The sequence below is a fragment of the Fusarium oxysporum genome, chromosome VI (genome assembly GCF_013085055.1).
Source record: "Fusarium oxysporum Fo47 chromosome VI, complete sequence".
Classification (NCBI taxonomy): domain Eukaryota; kingdom Fungi; phylum Ascomycota; class Sordariomycetes; order Hypocreales; family Nectriaceae; genus Fusarium; species Fusarium oxysporum.
This window is the reverse complement of record NC_072845.1, coordinates 1946793-1964913: the sequence shown is the minus strand read 5'-3', so window position 1 is coordinate 1964913 and position 18121 is coordinate 1946793. Positions and strand designations below refer to the sequence as shown.

The window sequence follows — 18121 nt, the reverse complement described above, 5'->3', positions numbered from 1 at the left end:
TGATAGTGATAGAGGGCGGTGAGTGTCTGCTGACGTGCATCGAGGTGCATGACAACCTGGTTCGGCATCGTAGCTGGAATAGAAAGGAAACGTTGGAAATGATAGATGTCGACTCTTTTCGTTCCTCGAGGTTTGTCAATTCAATCGACACCAGGTGTCAATAAATAAAACAGCCTTACCCATCATGAACTGCTATTTCTCTAACATTAAATTATATTATACCAGAACCGTATCTTATGATTCAAAGTTAGAGTGAGCTTGGCTTTCTTTCCTCCCAAGGCGCAGGTCTTGGGCGGGAGCGTAGGGCTACGTTGGATGGTTGGACCCTTGGATTCGAAAGGGTGAGTGGTGTCCTATTCACAGTAGCTACCTCCCTTTCTGAGAGGGTTGCCGGGAAAGCCCGTATCAAAGCAATGCTTTCTTCGTATTTGCTGATTTGTTGATGGTGTTGCGTGACTGTTGTGGCACGAGATGAACTTCGACAGTTGATGTCTCTCTCGCGCAATTTTCCCACGGCATTAACGCGCCAAGTTGGTCCTTAAAAATCCTGTTTTCGGGGTATGGGATTCTCTTGGCTTTTGGTGAGAGTGTTGCGTTTTTGCCATAAGATAAATGGTTGGTTTGAGTGGAGGTTTGCTGCAGTGGACTGCGTTCCTGCCTAAAGCGGGCTTACAATGACTGCAGCTCGACCTACAATAGCTCCTTCCTCCCAGGGTTTCCAAATCACATGCATTTAGGCATAGACCGATCAATAATTTCTTAAGCCTGAGCTGTAACTTAGTGACTGCAATAGTTTAGGCACTGGTTTGACACACAACGAGCCTATAAGACAGGAGGGTCGATGAGATTATCTGGACAACTCTAAATCATGTTGAGGTGGGCTTTATTCCCAAAGCCTTTATTGCTGTCCTTAATGAATGTCTCGCATGACAGGCACATTCTGAAGGCAACAAACCATCACCAGCTGAGTTCTTTCAAAGGCGGCCTCCCGAGGTCTTGACTCAAGCTATTAAGTGCCCTTCAAGTTTCCTGGTTGGACATAGAGGCTGCGAATATTAAATCAATTTTCATCTTGCTTATCAACCTAAGGTGAATCGAAAGAAAGAATGATTTGTTTTGTTTTGTTGTAAGTGAATAATTCCCAGACGTTAGGTATCTTTGAGTGTTGAGTCAAGGTGTGGCAGAGTAATAACTCCTGTAAACTCTGTACATCATGCTTCCTATACTAATACAGATTTATAGTTATGAATATTCTTTATATGGATGGTAATTGTTTGCCAAATTCCATAGATACCGATCTTACTCTGTGTAACAAGGTAATGATCTACCGGCCCTTATTGGATCGGCCAATACGTGATTTCAATGCAAGATTTCACCATCGATTCAGTCCGATTCATCTCTGCAATACGTCAATGTTCCTGGTTCCTTGAAGTTGAGTCATGGCCGACGACCCGTTTGATGCCCCACGTTGTATCAGATTGGTTTTTTATTCACAATTTTCGCAATACAAAAAGCATTTTCAGCCGCAACATTTCAACATTTGTCCCTTCAACGACCTGAGATAATATCCGGTATCATTGGAAATCGACAGTCCCTAATCGCAATCGCAATAAGTCGTCTCATCATGAGGAACTCGTCTCTCATAGATCAAGATCCTGAAGCATTGGGCCCTTCACAGCAAAGCAACAGTGAAAATGATACCCTGGAGCCTCGCGAGGATCAACCGCTTCTTCAAGCTCCCGATGAAGACAGTTGGAAACCTCCTCGTGGGTTCGTCTGGATCCAGTTGGCAATTATGTCGAATGTCTTCCTCTACGGCCTCGATAGTACGATCACCGCTGCGACTTATGCCATCATCAGCTCCGAGTTTGATGCCGCAAACACAGCTTCATGGTTAACTACATCGTATCTTGTCACTAGCACAGCGTTCCAACCTCTCTATGGCAGAGTATCTGATATCTTTGGACGACGGTTGTGCTTCTTCATTTCGACTATTACTTTTGCCTTTGGATGTCTTGGATGTGGTGTTGCGAAAAACATCATCTTTCTCAATGTCATGAGAGCATTGACTGGCTTTGGCGGTGGAGGCTTGATGACAATGGGTAAGTGTGACTCCAAACTCTCCAATCCACTTTCACTGATATGTGAAAGCCACTATCGTCAATTCGGACATGATTCCTTTTAGAAAGCGCGGCATGTATCAGGCTCTTCAGAACGGTATCTATGGCTTTGGAGCTATTTCTGGAGCTTCCTTTGGTGGCTCGATTGCCGACCATATTGGCTGGAGATGGTGTTTTCTCTTTCAGGTGCCAGTGTCAATCCTGGCTCTGATCATTGGAGCTCTAGTCGTCTCTGATCAGTCTGGGGGTTTCTCGCTCGATGGCAATCTAGGTACTGTCTGGCACAGAGTCGACTTCTCTGGGTCACTTCTCCTCGTTGTAGCTATCTCGGTTCAACTTGTGGGACTCAGCCTGGGAGGAAACGAGCTTCCCTGGGGTAGTCCTTGGGTGATTGGAGCCTTGATTGGGAGCGTTTTCTTGTTTTCTCTTTTCCTCTTCGTTGAGGAAAAGACGAGTGCCATCCCAGTTATTCCTCTCCGCTTGCTGCAAGGACGGTTACCAATTGCAACGCAGTGTGCAAACGTCTGCGCAGGCATGGCTGCATATGGGGTAAGTTTCAGCGAGTTGTCCAGCTTTAGTGATTCAAACTAACCCTTCACGAGTACCTATTCATGCTTCCACTTTTCTTTCAGGTTGTTCTGCTTGACTCAGCCACCACAGCCGGTGCTCGACTTGCAATTCCTTCACTAGCAACTCCAATTGGCGGTCTTATTGCTGGTGTGGTTATGTCTCGTTGGGGCAAGCTACTTACTCTTGTGCGCACTGGAGCTCTGTTCATGGTGCTAGGCAACGGCTTGGTGACCTTACTCCAGTTTCAAGATTCGAAGTGGAAGTACTTTGTCTATGTCTTTCCCGCAAACCTTGGTCAAGGCATTATCTATCCTGGTATACTGTTTACTTCACTCGCCTCATTCGACCACGCCGGTAAGCATATAATTCTCTGCCGATCAAGATTGCCAGCTGACAAATTTGCAGACCACGCTGTCACGGCCTCGACAGTGTACCTCATCCGCTCGCTAGGAACCGTCTGGGGTGTTTCAGTCACATCTGCCATCGTTCAGACTACACTCAGCGGTCGTCTGCCGGATGCATTGAGTGAGGTACCAGATAAATGGAGAGTATGCCCTTTTTCTTATCACCAACTTCTGTCGTAAAGCCCTTGATCGGATGCTAATCGTGCTTTCCCACATAGGTTATTGAGCAAATCAGACACTCTGTTGACTACATCCGTCAATTACCTCCCGATGTGCAACTCAAGACACGTCTGGTTTACTATGATGGTTTGAGATATGCCTTTGGCGCCTCGACTGCCGTAGCCCTTCTAGGACTCTGCGCCGCCTTGATTGCCAGCGGAACTAGCCTTCGAACAACTCACAAGTAGCCAGGAGTGGTCGAGACTTTTGAGTTCTTTCAACATCAAATGAGTCTCGGTTTCCTGCATGGAGTCAAATTTCTTTTTGGCAAGCGTTCCCTGCATGGCTTTTGCTCATGGTCATTGACAGAGTCCCAGAGCTCCTTAAATAGAACCAATTCGATTTTACAATGCAACACTTGTAAATAGAGGGACCCAACCTCGACAACATCCTGTGCCCGCTGATCAGCGTGATGCAGGTAAACAAAGAGGACATATTCCTCTTTGCTGGACAGCCATCAAACAAAAAGTGTGGTTCCGCCCGGGATCGAACCGGGGACCTTCTCGGTGTTAACGAGATGCCATAACCAACTAGACCACGGAACCTCGGCTATTTGATTGTTAAAGTCTGATTATGACACAAAACATATGCTGAGTGCTGACAGCCAATAAGCTGATATCTCAAAGTCCTCTAGCAAGAGGCATCAAGGGTCGACATGGTCGAGGCGATATAGACTTCAGGCCTGAAGTGGGTAAATAACACTCTTAGAGTCTGTGCGTAGCTTCTCGAAGGGAAACATTATTGAAAGAGCGCTGTCCAGATATGTTAGTCAAGAGACACCAACTACCTCGACCATGAACAACCTCGAGATCGTCGTACCGACTTTCCTTTTCTTTTCTTTTCAATAATTAATGATCTCATCGTTTAGCCGAAGCGATAGTTACCATAATAATTGGCCTCTCTACCTTAACTGATCCTGAGATACTGACATCGGGACGTTGCAAGTGCAGCTACTCAGAGAAGGTGGTTGCAACAGGAAGGAGGGAAACAAATGAGTGTTAGTAGGCAGATAGGTAAGGTAGGTATAGAGAAGGGGGCCATTCATCACTGCCAATAACTCAATGTAAGGCAACAATTAGAACCTGATAAAGACAATGAGAGGGTCCTGCACAATAGATGTGCTGTAAATTCCTAGTTGCTGCCGCCTGAAGTGCCAGGTGCTTGACAGTGGCTGCCAGACATTGAAACTGCCTCCGCGATAGGCCCCTCTTGATCAATATCACACGCGACTAAAATCGTCCCTTCTCTCCTCCTTCCAATTTCGTTCTCCTATCCCTACATCATCACCTCCTAAGCTTTCAACCTCACCTACTAACTACAGCATCGCGACCAACTTCAAGCCGGTTCATCAGTATATGGGGCAGTTAAGAGCGAAACTTCCTTGTTAAATAACCTGCTTTTGTCCTTATTAGTCGAAGTTTCGGGGGTTCTTTCAGAGATTCCAAGGCGCATCAGGGAGCAGCATGTTCTATAGCCACGAGAGTAAGTCACCTCATGATATATCATCAACTAGGGCACAGCTAACATCGCTTCAGTCCTCAGCAATACCCAGTATGGGGTTGCCACCATCTGGTATATCTTAGCGTCTTCTTTTCGCCTTATTCTACTCACTGACTTTGTAATCCAGGCTCGTCGCCACCGTGGGCAAGTCTAATCAGAAGCGGTTGACTCGCAAGGCAATTCAACAAGTCAACGTTCCCAAGGCATGCGAGACCATCATCAACCCAGGAGCCCCGTTAGCTCTTCGTCTCCAGGGGAACCTCCTTTATGGAGTCTCTCGGGTCTATGCCCAGCAGTGCCGTTATATGCTCTCAGACGCTGAAAAGACACAATCTGACATGATGACCTTCTTTCGAGTTATGGACACAAGTGAAACGGACCCAAACGCGGGCAAATCAAAGTAAGATGTCCGTTGTTGCCTCACAAAGGTCTATGTACTGATATATCCTTCTAAGGCGACATCAAATCACCTTGCAGGATGACCCGTCCTTTGATCCTTTGTCGACTATCCCAAAGCTCGACCTTTTGGCTAGCGTTGATGATTTGGTTCTTCTATCCACAAAATTTTCGTCACAGGGCAGTGTCTCTCAAATGACTCCTATGGCTCAAGGTTCCAGCTCTTCAGGTTGGGGCAATTCACTGCTCAACTTCGACATTCCTCAGTCTTCGCATTCTGGCCGAAGCTACCGTCTTCCAACGGATCTTGACCACGATTCTCCTTTCGCAAAACCTTTACATGCGCAGGACCCTGTGGAGGACTTCAATCCGTTCGGTGTAGACATTTCAAATATGCCTGGTCTTGACCTCAACTTTGACCTGGACGGCAACCTCATTGAGTTCGGCGACATGGAACCACAACTCCCTCCCCTTCCTGGGACGGCGGCATTCGAAGAGCATCTCCAGGTTCAAGCTGCCAACGCAGCCGGCCTCGGCGTCGAAAATGGGCCTCTTGGAGGGGACAATGTGATCATCATGGGTGAAGATGCCTTGCCTGACGCTGAGCTTTTCCCCAAGCGTCTTGTTGCCAGAAAAGCCACTTCCTCAGCTGAGCCCAGCTCTGAATCAGTTTCGACTGAGGAAGCCAAAGCACCACTGCGACGACAAAGACGACGTCGAATCCGCCAAATGGTTGATGGCAAGGACCATGTCGCTGTAACAGAGGTTCGAAGCTGGTCTATGAACTATCTTGACAACATGAAGGCCAACTACAAATCCCGTCCTGCTACCTCTGTCGCTCAGGCACGCCACAACGCGAAGGCTCTTCTTTTTGACAATGGGCTTGCGGGTATTGGTAGAGCTTGTTCAGGTGCGGCACACCCTCTCGCAGAACACTTCTCTGGTATGGCTCTCTTGGCGCAGCTACAGGGAAAGAATCCTGAGCAAGATGCAGAACCTGTGACGCGGAGCCGCCGCCGTGTTTCTGCTGAAGCTTTTGAAGACGAGCAGAATGAAGCACGAAATGTCCGTCAGAAGGTAGACCATGCCAACGAGCTTGGGCGTGGTGTTGATTATGACATGGGTGCTATTATGTTTGGTGAAGACATTGCCCCTGAGATGGGAATGGATGCAGCAAAGGGTCTTGAAGATCGGCACTCCTCATCCATGGCTCCCTGGAGTCGTCCTCCCTCTGCTGCACCTGGTTCGTCTATTCGGGGACATTGTAGCGCACAGAAAAGATTCCCTGCTCCAAGTCCTCTGCATGCCCGCGGTAGTGCAATTCGTCCAATTGAGCGCTGGAGTGATCAGCTTGGGCCGCAGCATGGCTCTGACGACTTGGCGATGCTCCGTTCTCAAGATTCTTCTATCGGCGATGAGGGCTTCATGGGTGATGTCGAATTCGGCAATGGCGACCACACACAGGGCTCTGGTGCAGTCATTGATGCCTCTGCTCTTGACTTCTTAGGCTATGCCACTTCTCGTGCGGAGTCCAAAGGATATACTCGTTCTTGCGACCAAGCTGACCGTCGCTGGATCGATTTCAATACTCTTACCGACGAGCTCGATGACCCTGCCAACTCCAAGAAGTTCGCATCGGAGGCTTTCATGCATGTTCTCGTTCTTGCAACTAAGAACGCCATTGCCATCGAGCAAGATGGGATTGCCGACAAAAAGCCCTTCGGCACCATCCGCATTGGCCTCACTCTTCCTCAGCAAGAGGTCGACGTGGCCGACGAGCTGGCCTAAACTGGGTTTTGAACCGGCGGGTTCAATTGGTATACTATCATTCATGTGAATGTTATAGACGCATGGCGATGAAGCCTACGGCAGAAACGATTTTTAATTGGCGATGACTTTACGATCTCAAGCGGCGTTGCCCATTTCATCTTCCAGGGTAATCGGTCACCAAATTCTTGGAGTTCAGGGAACACTTGATATGAAAGCAAAATGGGAACATAGGTATTGACAGCATATGTGGGATATGGTCAACGGTATACATCTTGATTTGGGGATGGGAAGCGAGGCAGCAACGAGATATTTCTGGTCCGTAAGCAAGATATTCATTCAGTGGGCAAGCACTCGATACATCATATTCAATGAAACAAAATTTGAAATACTTCGCACATGATTATTATTATTGATATTATCTAGTCGAAGGGATCATCATCCACTCCACCCTCTCGATCTTCAAACTGCATGTAATCAGCAGATGTGCCCTCCGAGTCAGCATTGATCAATTTCCAAGCCTCATGAACAGAGTCAAGGATGGAATCATCGAATGCTAGACCCAGCGACGGGAGGGAAAAAGTAGCAATGTCTCTATCTACGCTCAAAGAGTTTGATCCACCACTCTGTTCGTAGTACACCTGGTAGATGGGTGAAGACACATCTTGACCATTGGAAACAGCGGCAATCAGAGACGAAAGAGCCTTTTCGAGGACTGATTTCGCCGATGTGGTATAGACAGTGCTGAGATATATAACATCTGTTGACCTTTCGTTAGCATGATCGTCTCTTAATCATGTGTCAAGTACAATAATGAAAAGTATGAGGTGTGCATCAGGTTGTCAGAGATAATGATCGTCATTAGGATTCAGACAATGTAGATAAGTATTCGGTATGTGAATCATCATAACACCAAGGAGAATAAAATAAAGAATAGGATGCAACTCACATTGTCCAGAAGGGCACTCCCCAGTGTCGCTTGAGTGTACCATAGCATAGACTGGAAACTCGTATGGAGTTTCGTCCTCAATGGTGACAGTGCCCGAAGGAAATGCCACCACTGCGACAGCGGGTGTGGGAGCGCCGTCAGTAAGCAGTTCAAAGACCGGAGACAAGTTTGACTTTGTGACCACAGTGAGCCTGCTGGTTCGAATACTGCTAGAGTCAGCTGCATCGGCGCCTTGGACCACCAATTTGGCCTTGACGTCGATATCATTCATGAATGAGAGCTCCAACGGAGCATCGGGTTGCTCAGATCGTTTCAGATTCTTTATGCCAGATCCCAGCATATATATTGCACCACCGACCGCAGCAGCACGGCACCCCACTTGAGCCACCTCTGACAATCCACCCCATTTTGGATAGACTGCAGCAAAGCCAGGACCGAAAACACCCATCGATGTTAGATGTCGGTTGATGGCGGTCAAGCCATCTCTGACCGATATTTTCCCATCATGACTCAGCGTCAGTGTGATGATATAGGATTGAAGTGCAGCATCGAGCTTGAACTCTGAGGCCAGGAACTGGGCCAACTCCTCATCAGCACGCGCCTGCCATGTATCGATTTGAGGTTCCGAATCAAAGTCAAGCACAAACTTGAGGAACTTCATCAGGGACCGCTTGGACCGAGCTGGAATGGACTTGTTGGAGAAGACATCTTCGCGGGTCGATGGTATCCGACTGAGCGACGGTGTCGACGAGGAATCTGAAGGTGGCTGGAAGATGTAGAAGGAACCGACAGCAAGAAATTCGATCTGGCGAAATGCTTTCGAGTCGACGAGCTGAGTCACCAGCTTCGACCGCGAATGTATCAGCTGCGGCGCGAGAGCCAAGCTATAGGATCGTGTAGCACCTAAAGCGTCCGCATCTCGCTTCACCTCCGCAGAAGAGAACAACTGCGAAGGCTCTGTCAACCGATTCTTCTCAGCCCACTCATCTGCCTCCTGAAGGCTGAACGCGGCTTCGCTGCCTCCGTAGAAGTCGTTGGGGTCGACGTGTAGAATATTCTTGCCTGAACGCGACAAAGCTCTTCAAGAATGAAGACTGGGTCAGTCCGACCGAGGCAACATCTCAACAATGGAATCCAAAGCTTACAGGGCGAGGAGGGACTGTTGTAGCCCAGTGCCGCTGATCACTACATCCCATAGGGTGTCTGAGAGGGATTCCATGGTGAGGTTGAGGTTGTGAGGATAGAAGGAGAGGAAGGGAGAGGAAGTTGATCAGCCTTTTTATGATGCGCGAAGTTCGAAGAAGATTTCAGGTGGGGCAGGGTTGCTAAGCAGTGAGTGGAGGCCAGTAAATAAAATCAGTTGGCCCGTGCACTTCAACTCCCAGCAATGAAAAAGGATTGGCCGAGATTTTCCTCTCTTTTTCTTCTTCTTTTTTCCTCACAATCCGCTCAGCCCTCTACGCAATGTCTACCTCTTCTGGCGGAACATTGCTTGTGGCGTGGTAGTTTCATTACTACTCACTTTATGAGTGGTAGAGCAATTTGTCTTCCGGTATCTCCTGCCCTAGAATAAAGTCTGAAAGGGTGGGTCGAATGGCCTTGACACATTTCTTGATCCAACTTAGTTCATGATTATAATGGTAAAAGCCACGGCTGTGAGCAATTGTGATCGATATTCTTTTTATTATTGGGGTATCATTAATCTATGATTGGGTGATGGCCGCGTTGAACTCCTCCCATCGCTTTGAGGCCCAGCCCAGGAATTGCTCTGATGTGAGGAACTGGGTCGTCAGGGCAGTTCCTCCATGCTTGGAGATGGATAAGATCTTGACGTCTCCGTCCTTGCAATCCACCACGACCGTTACACTCTCATCGCAAAGTGACTCTTCAAGTCTGTCTGGGTCAACGAGTAGCCAGAACCTGCCGTCAGTGGGTCGGTCAGTTTCTTTGCCGGTAAAGACAACTGCTGTGCATGCGATTGGAATTTTCGTGATATTGAGAGGTCGGGGCTGTTTGTGGGAGCAGATAATCATCTCTCGGTCAACGTCGTATCGCGCTCCGGGAAGCTTCGTGTTTCGTACCGCAGCCATTGTAGCAGCCCACGCGGCATCGAACGGGTTTCCATCGAACGAAATGAAAAATATATCAATGTAGAGCACCCAGTAAGCCACAACGGATCTGTTCTCGTTGCTTGTGTCCTCTTCATCCTCTTCCATGCGATCTTCAAGGTCTTCAGATGGTGGTGTGTGCCATATTCGCAGGTCATCAGGCTTGATGATTCTGGAGCTGTGAAGAAGGGAGTATATCCGTGTGCTGAGAGTCTGGGCAAGAGTGCTTGGTGGACCACCTGGGAGGAACTGAGGAGCGCAACCTGTAGCAAGCTCAATGTTGGGCACCAGGAGGTCGTAGTCTTTCAACTCGGTCTCGGTATTGGAGGCACGATAATTCGGGATGTTGGGTGTTAAGATAGTCTCGCCTCGGACACCACAAATGACGGTAGTGTCGCCGACGCGAACAACAGCACTCCCATGAGCGTGTGACAAGCTCGCTAAGTTGACTGTTGGCTTGCGAGATTCGTTTCGGGCTCGGCCATTGCTTCGAGCTGGGCGGATATCATCAGAGGCGGGATCAAGGCTGGCAAGCAGATACGGATGAGGCGACAGCTTGGCGAAAGTCGTCCGCGTGAGTCCTTTATTAGAAGCCATAGTAGTGAGTTAAATTGAAGCCTCGGTCAGAAACTACTGTGAGTTTGGATTTCGACCGTGGTCGGTTGTTGATATGAGAAATGGATGATGAAAAGTTGGAAGAGATGTTCGCAGCCTCGTGGGGTCCTCGGTGGGGTTCAGTTGAGCTCCGGCCAGTCAGACAGGCTGCCAGGTGCAAGGCTGACTGACCTCAAGCTCCAACGCAGGGTAAGTTGTCCAAAGAATATTTGTATTGGGATACTTCGCGATATCAACAATTACATTTGACAAACTACTATTTTACTTGGCTCAAATTGAGTATCATCATCAGTGTTGTTCTCTATTGATGTACGTGACGGGCGCCAATTATTGCACTTCATTACCCCACCTATAATCAATGGAGATGGTTTACTTCCTGGCCATATTGGCTCAGAGGTTGATGCAATTGAGAAGACTTGTGGCTATTGAAATTTTGCTCTCCAACGTCACAACTTCTGTATTGAGAATGCTCTTCGTTATCCTTGAGAAGGGACTTGCCGACCTCTTTTCCCGTTACATTACCCACTGTCAAAAGTTCAATCACCAACAACACCGTCAAGATCGACAGTCACAAGAAGCAGAAGTCAACCAACATCACCAACAACACATTCCGTCTCATCCGACACTTACATCGTGAGGTCTCCATGAGGCGTGGCAAAGGCGACAGCAAGTTTGACAGGGAGCTTGGATCCTTTGTTGGTCCCATCACATCATGGCATTTATCCCGCCGCGGTCCGCAGAAACTGTGCATGGGAGGCAACATATCACCAACATGCTTAACGGCCATGATGATGTCGTGCGACTCTCTGTTGGTTCAGGCATTTTCGATCATCATCGAATGACTAGAGACTCTTTCAACATCGACGAAAATCGTTCCTGGCCAATCATATTACGCTCGGATGATTCTCGACCATTTTGAGATTCTTAATGCCCGATATGAACAAGGGAATCCTCGAATGAGGATCGAAGTTTTGAAAGAAAGAAGCGGTGCACGAATCGAAGGACGCATGCGATTAAGTCTCTAGAAGGCTAATCACTTCTAAGAGCGAATCAGAACTCGCCTGTTACCGCCCGTTGAAGAAGCCATCGAAAACCTGCAAGGATCGTCACTGCGTCTGTCGGCCAATCATGTTAGCCTATCGCATCTGATCACAGCGTTACATCTTGAAGACTCCACCCTGGTTGCTTCTCTAGACTACCATTCAGCCCCCAAATCCATCAGCGGCCTCTAAGAGCAATTACCCGTCCTTGGAGGGGGGATAGACTAACGCAGATGGCTCAAGCAAGTGCTTGGATCACGGCTCGAGTGCCAGGAACATCTTGGCCAGATGTGTCGGGAGTTTCCAGGACCCAATCCTGAGCCTTATTCAGACGCTCATCTTTCCCGTGGTTGTGGATGAGCCAACAGCCGTTGAGAGCTTAAACATTCGGCAGCTATATTATCACAATGCTAATTTCTCGTCCCGTACAACAAGCGCTAGGTCTCATTTTATTGTGAAGCTATCATAGCGTTCATCACATTATCACAGCAGTTTTGGGACAGACGCAATAAAGCATTTGTCTAAGAAACAACTTTTCTTTACAAAGTTTCAAGCACAGAAACAGCATGGCATGCCCCAGCCATCGTTGATGATGATCCCCGGCCAACATGCAGACCTAGAGCCTGCATCCCGGTCCCTCAACCGGAAAACATCCACATCCCGCCATCGTGTTTCTCTCATTATGGATTGACCTTTCTCTTAATTCTGCATGTCACCCACCTTCATCACTCCGCCTGCGTCTGTTTCTCTCAACCACGCCAGCTCGCGGCTGTGTGACAGCCGAATGATCCACTCATGGGGAGACGGCATTTCATGAGCTGGCCAATATCAGAGCTCCGTCAGCCGCTGGTCCTTGTGTTGACTCGTTTTCTGCACAGACTCTTCCCGCATGTCAATCTTGAATTACACCTCTTCCTATCCCTGTCTGCCTGCACAGTAGTGACATGCTTGCCGCCGCCGTGTCACAAGAGCCACCCACCAGCTGCGAAATGTTGCTGAGCCTTACCTCTGCAGCTCTGCCATTCTCCGCTCGACGGTGAGGATCCGATCGCCTGAGGCCATATATTCGGCCGCATGCCCATTTAGACTCCACTGTAGCTCCCCGTCTTAAGACCCTGCTTCCCAATACCCTAAGTTCAAGGCGTTCGCATCCTTTCGTTTATCATCTGTGTTATTGCCTCTGTACCTCTAATCGGAGAGTCTGGAATTCTTCGATTCGAGCCGATTGACTGTTTCACCTGTGCGCATTTCACCAGATCGCCATTCATTGAGGGTTCGATAGACCAGTCAGCCAAGTTGCCGTCTTATGCCCTTGGTCTCGTCTTACTTGAAATACACGCATAACGATATACGAAATCGCCGTTGATGTCGAATTAAAAAGCCTGTTCCGCGCTCTGTCGCCAAATAACACTAAAATTTACTGAGCTTTAACGCTGGTCGAAATGGCTCCCAACTCATATATGCGCGAGACTATGGAGGAGGCCACAAGGACCTTCTCCGGCCTCATCAAGCGTATTTCCATTCCCCTAACACCGACAAGCCCACCTGGCTTAGTCCAGGCGCATACAATAGACCCATGGGAGAAGTCTGGTAAATACGGTCGAGGATGGTCCTATTTCGCCCTCGCCTTGATGAGCACTGTTCTCATTATGCGTGTCTGGCACTTCTGGCAGGACAAGATTCGACAAGCTATCTACAAACAGGAGGTCGAGGAGCACTACCAAAACCTCTACAATGCTGAGGTAGAAGCCATGTCCGGGATGCGCAGTGCCCAGAGCCAGCATTTCTTCCCGGAAGGTCATGACATGATGGGCGAGAAGAACTTCCGACCGAAAGCACACTTTTCCTCTGTTAATATTATCAACGATACCTTGGCTCTATTTCGATGGATTTTTTATCGTCCTATCCCGGACTTGGTGATCGGAAAACGCCGAATCACCTTCTCCTCACTGGCAGTTCTTACTACTGTCTTCATTACTCTCGCCTTTGTCGTCCTTTATTGCTTCCTGCAACAGCCTCTATACTGGCAGAGCATTCAGTTCGGATCACCTCCCCTGGCGATTCGATCCGGCATGATTGCGATTGCTTTGACACCATGGATCATCGCAACCAGCATGAAGGCAAATATCCTTACTGCTATCATTGGCATTGGCCCCGAGCGGCTTAATGTTTTCCACCGATGGGCAGGCTACCTCTGTCTGTTCCTATCCCTCGTCCACGCCATTCCCTTTTATATTCAGCCTGTATGGGATGACGGTGGAATGAAGGTGTTTCAACGCTTGTTTCCCGGTGGCAGTGGCATCATTTATGGTACTGGCATCGCCTGTCTTGTACCCCTTATCTGGCTATGTGTCGCATCACTGCCCTTTATTAGGAGGACAGCCTATGAGATCTTTGTGGTTCTCCACGTACCCGTGGGAATCGTCTACGTTGGTCTCCTTTTCTGGCACACTAAGAACTTCCTCATGTCGTGGGCCTACCTTTATGCAACAATAGGTATCTGGGCATTCTGTTACTTCATAAGGCTGTTCAAGCTTAACTGGCTCAAGCCTTGGCGTATGTCTTTCATGGTTGGAGACGAGGCCGCTATTACTCTTATGGCAGAGAACGCCATCAAAGTTACAATCCCAACGCAGATGAAATGGAAGCCTGGCCAATACGTTTATCTTCGTATGCCTGGTATCTCCATCTTTGAGAACCATCCTTTCACCGTTTCGTCGCTATGCAGCGATGACTTCCCATCAGAGTACGGCGAACAATACCGCGACTGTACTCTGGTATTCAGACCCTATGGTGGATTTACACGCAAGGTGCTTGATACTGCCATTGAGAAAGGACCATTCCATACCTACCGCGCGTTCCTTGATGGCCCCTATGGCGGTATGCGCCGCGATCTAGCTGCCTTCGATACCTGCATCCTGATTGCCGGCGGCAGTGGTATCACCGCACTTGTGTCACAGCTTCTCAACCTCATCAAGAGAATGAGAGATGGCAAGGCTATCACCAAAAAGGTTGTTGTCGTCTGGGCTCTGAAGCGACTTGAAGCTATGGATTGGTTCAGAGAGGAGCTGCGAATTTGTCGCGAGGCCGCCCCCCCCGAGAGCGTCACTTGCAAGTTCTTTGTAACATCGGCTGTGAGAGCGAGACCAGGCATGGAAGGACCAGGACCCTTCAATCAGGTTGGCCCTGGTGGCCCCAATGGACCCCGAGCTTTGAGTCATATGTTCCATGACAAGCTCGATGGTTTTGTTGCAGGCATCGCTTCTAAGAGAAACTCTGCCCTGATCCAATCCGAGGCTCAGGGTGACCCCGAGCGTGAAAGGGAGCTCCGGGCCGAGGACGAGGACCGTATCACAGCCCTCCCTCAGCAGAAGTACCTGCAACCTCACTCAATCCCTCCTCCTCCTCCGGGACCACCTCCTACCAACCAAGATGAGGCTCTGAGGAGACTTGAGGGTCACGGTTATCCTGAGGACAAGAAAATTCCTCTTGGTGACAGCGATGAACCTATTAAAAACGACCCAGAGTTCCATTTCAGACCCATGAAGCAAGATAATCCACCTCAGTTTAACTACGCGCCAAGGTCTCCTCGAAGACTTCCAGAGTCGTTCCCTACGGAAGAAGAAGCATTCCCAGTTCGGGCTCCTGAGCTTGCTCACCTGAGGACAGCTAACCCTGAGGCCGGAAGACCGCGACCAACATCAACTTTTGGTCCCCCATCTGGCTTTGACTTCGGCTTCCCCCAAACCCCAACCGAGTTTCAAAAGAGTCTGATGCGCTTCGCGTTCCCTGTGCCTCATCAGATCGATGGAGGATGGAGCGTTGAGTATGGCCGTCCTGACCTGGGCTATATGCTGAAGGAATGGGCGACAGGAGGTGCTGATGGACGAGGCATCCTTGGTCGACGCACGGCAGTTTTCGTATGTGGCCCACCCTCTATGAGAGTTGGTGTTGCCAATACGGTTGCCCGACTCCAGGCGGAGATCTGGGGAGATGATGAGCTTGAAGAGATCTTCCTACATACCGAAAATTACGCTTTGTAAGAATGGAGCATTGTGTGGATGTGTTTAGAGGCCTGTAATACTATGGACTGTGTTGGGTTGACGGAGACGGAGCGAAGAGATACCATGAGCGATCTGATTTTTTGATGACCTAGTATATATATACCAACCTACCTTTGGAGGTGCCTTAGCTGTATGAGTAGGCAAGTGAGCCTGAGCTATATAATATCGATACCCTATCTACTATCTACCTACTATCTACTATATAGTACCTATCTATTAATTACAAAGCCAGTGGAGACCCCGTGATCGGAGTTGGCATGGCATGATGACATGACAATATGAGGAAGTGGCCAGAAGGGTTCACGAGATTGCCCCTCCCCCTCATGCAAAGTCATGATGAAACCCACGCTTAATCAAGAGGCACACACATTCAAGGATCGTGATTGGAGAATGGCTTTAACTTAAATCGAGAAGGTGGAATAAGGTATGAGGACCTTGGAGGCTGTCTTGGTAAGGTAGTGATTAAGGTAAGGTAGGTATGACCATGATGGCGTATGGCGTGGAGGCAGGAGGAGACACCTTGATGGTTCCTGACTTATTATGTGAGAAGAACCTGAAAAGAATAGGTAGGAACTGGATATTTGAGTCAAAGAGGTCCTCACAACTAAATATCTTCAACTTTTCAATACTCAAAACATTCTCATTCACAATTACTTATCATTTTTCAACCCTTCAAATACTTACCACAAGCTCTTGGTAGGCGGAGGATAGTGCAACTCCCACAACAAAAACCACTTACACCACCTTACCATTTGCTATCTCAAAATCCCCAGCTGAAGGTAAAAAATCAGTAAAAATGGAGGCGTGGCCAGTTACAGACCTCGACAAAATCGCCAAGGGGTGGAAAATTGCCATGAAATGCTCCAAGGAGCGTCTTCAACGGGTGCATGACCTCGCAGCTGATGAACTGGATGATGCTATCAATGATGGGCACTTGGTTCTCGAGACCGTGTGCTTGTTTGTACACGCTTGCATTAAACACAATCAGTACAAGTACGCATTCGCTACCTGCCACATACATGGGCATTGAACTAACTGGACTCAGACTTCCTCTTTCGTTTTGGAGAGTCCTCCATGCTGAATACGGTATCATCGTCTATCCTACGGCATTCACAGAAGACATCGATATTCAAGGCCTCAACATCGATGTCACATTTACCGAGGCTTACAACGGACACATCAGTATGTATAAATTCCCGTCTCAGGCCGTCCGCTAGCACTTACACAAGCGATAGTGATGTATGGTGGAGCCCGCGGCATCAAATACCCTCCCCGATGTCCCCTTGAGCTCATACGAGAACCTCCGCCTGTCTACCAGAAGTAAACACCAAAGATAGAGTCGTGATGTTTCTAAAGGCTAAAATATGTTTCTGTGTATTATTGGAATTAGGTTTGGCGATTGTGGGACGCCCAGACCATGGTGGCGTTGGTGGTTTAGAGGCAAGGCGATCCATCATACCAGACAGAATAGTAGCGTCTGAATGTTGATGATTTCAATAAGATGAATTGTCTAAAGATTGCGTTTATTTCCAATTTGCATAAAATGGCATCAGCTTTCTTCACGCTGTCCGATAGCTCCGTCTCGGTTTGCTCTCCATATCCCCTCCTCACCTTCAAACTCCTCACGTTTCCAAACCTCAACTTTGGATTTACACTCTTCCAATGCCTCTTCACCAGCTCGCCACGCCGCTTGTCGATGAGGAGATGAGACGGCGATTAAGATGCTCTCTTCTGCGATAGGTACAGGTCCGAGGCGATGGATCATGGCTACCCCGCGGAGACCATGCTTATCGCGAACGTCCTTTGCAATAGCCATCATGGATTTGAGAGCTCTGGGGTGATAAGCTGTATATTGTAGCTCCTTCACTGGCTTTCCTGCGAAGTTATCGCGGGTAGTGCCTGGGCTTGGTCAGTTTCACTGTGAAAAAAGACTTGTGAGAGATAAGAGTTTATTACCCGCAAATAGCACGATTGCGCCAGCTGAGGGGCTGCGCACCCGGTCCATGATGGCCTGGGCATTGAGATGATCGTGAGTCAGAGCGACATAGCAGTCTTGTTCTGATAGTTCCCAAAGATCTTGAACCTTTTCTTGAGTTGCCATTTTTAGTTAAGCAAATGCTGGAGGAGAGATGAGATAAGAATGAGTTTATCTCGGAGTTGTTCTGTCAAGAGTGGGCTTGGTTTGTATAAGGGCCAGACGTCAAGCCATACTGTTTGAGACCCTCATGGTTGGGGAAGGCCCGATAGAAATTACTAGGTATAGTAGTAATTAGTTTGTTCTATCTGATTTCTGTACTTAATCATTTTCTCCAGCTATGATGCCTGCCCAAGTTATTCGCTGGTGATGGCGCTCACATGAGCGCATCACA

General features: G+C 48.5%; 7 protein-coding genes and 1 non-coding gene across 8 annotated transcripts; 4 read left to right on the top strand and 4 right to left on the bottom strand.

Moving 5' to 3' along the window:
- Window positions 1-1624: 1624 nt before the first annotated feature.
- FOBCDRAFT_275519 (major facilitator superfamily-domain-containing protein) lies at window positions 1625-3501 on the top strand (the record flags this gene model as incomplete). The annotated part of the gene is made up of 5 exons (XM_059611503.1): window positions 1625-2102; window positions 2152-2669; window positions 2723-3044; window positions 3096-3238; window positions 3313-3501. 5 exons carry the CDS (start codon window positions 1625-1627, stop codon window positions 3499-3501), a joined length of 1650 nt encoding a protein of 549 aa, XP_059465138.1.
- A 283-nt stretch (window positions 3502-3784) lies between these two features.
- On the bottom strand, window positions 3785-3858 carry FOBCDRAFT_t145. The gene has a single exon. It is a non-coding gene; the product is annotated as a tRNA-Val (tRNA).
- A 918-nt stretch (window positions 3859-4776) lies between these two features.
- FOBCDRAFT_320595 (Rec8 like protein-domain-containing protein) lies at window positions 4777-6997 on the top strand (the record flags this gene model as incomplete). The annotated part of the gene is made up of 4 exons (XM_031186650.2): window positions 4777-4795; window positions 4849-4885; window positions 4941-5213; window positions 5269-6997. The coding sequence occupies 4 exons, from the start codon at window positions 4777-4779 to the stop codon at window positions 6995-6997; spliced, it is 2058 nt and encodes a 685-aa protein (XP_031037785.2).
- A 361-nt stretch (window positions 6998-7358) lies between these two features.
- FOBCDRAFT_320594 (GDP dissociation inhibitor) lies at window positions 7359-9272 on the bottom strand. The gene is made up of 3 exons (XM_031186651.3): window positions 9071-9272; window positions 7926-9004; window positions 7359-7736 (listed from the first exon to the last, which is right to left on the bottom strand). Exons 1-3 carry the CDS (start codon window positions 9142-9144, stop codon window positions 7399-7401), a joined length of 1491 nt encoding a protein of 496 aa, XP_031037786.2. The 5' UTR covers window positions 9145-9272; the 3' UTR covers window positions 7359-7398.
- Window positions 9273-9307: 35 nt separating this feature from the next.
- Window positions 9308-10708, bottom strand: FOBCDRAFT_225834 (ribosomal protein S5 domain 2-type protein). The gene has a single exon (XM_031186652.3). The coding sequence runs from the start codon at window positions 10628-10630 to the stop codon at window positions 9629-9631; it is 1002 nt and encodes a 333-aa protein (XP_031037787.1). The 5' UTR covers window positions 10631-10708; the 3' UTR covers window positions 9308-9628.
- Window positions 10709-12794: 2086 nt separating this feature from the next.
- Window positions 12795-15994, top strand: FOBCDRAFT_225832 (ferric reductase like transmembrane component-domain-containing protein). The gene has a single exon (XM_031186653.3). The coding sequence runs from the start codon at window positions 13131-13133 to the stop codon at window positions 15729-15731; it is 2601 nt and encodes an 866-aa protein (XP_031037788.2). The 5' UTR covers window positions 12795-13130; the 3' UTR covers window positions 15732-15994.
- A 198-nt stretch (window positions 15995-16192) lies between these two features.
- FOBCDRAFT_261916 (uncharacterized protein) lies at window positions 16193-17223 on the top strand. The gene is made up of 3 exons (XM_031186654.3): window positions 16193-16745; window positions 16798-16934; window positions 16988-17223. The coding sequence occupies exons 1-3, from the start codon at window positions 16549-16551 to the stop codon at window positions 17074-17076; spliced, it is 423 nt and encodes a 140-aa protein (XP_031037789.1). The 5' UTR covers window positions 16193-16548; the 3' UTR covers window positions 17077-17223.
- A 13-nt stretch (window positions 17224-17236) lies between these two features.
- FOBCDRAFT_225830 (Molybdopterin biosynthesis MoaE) lies at window positions 17237-18070 on the bottom strand. The gene is made up of 2 exons (XM_031186655.3): window positions 17709-18070; window positions 17237-17651 (listed from the first exon to the last, which is right to left on the bottom strand). The coding sequence occupies exons 1-2, from the start codon at window positions 17851-17853 to the stop codon at window positions 17302-17304; spliced, it is 495 nt and encodes a 164-aa protein (XP_031037790.1). The 5' UTR covers window positions 17854-18070; the 3' UTR covers window positions 17237-17301.
- Window positions 18071-18121: the final 51 nt, after the last annotated feature.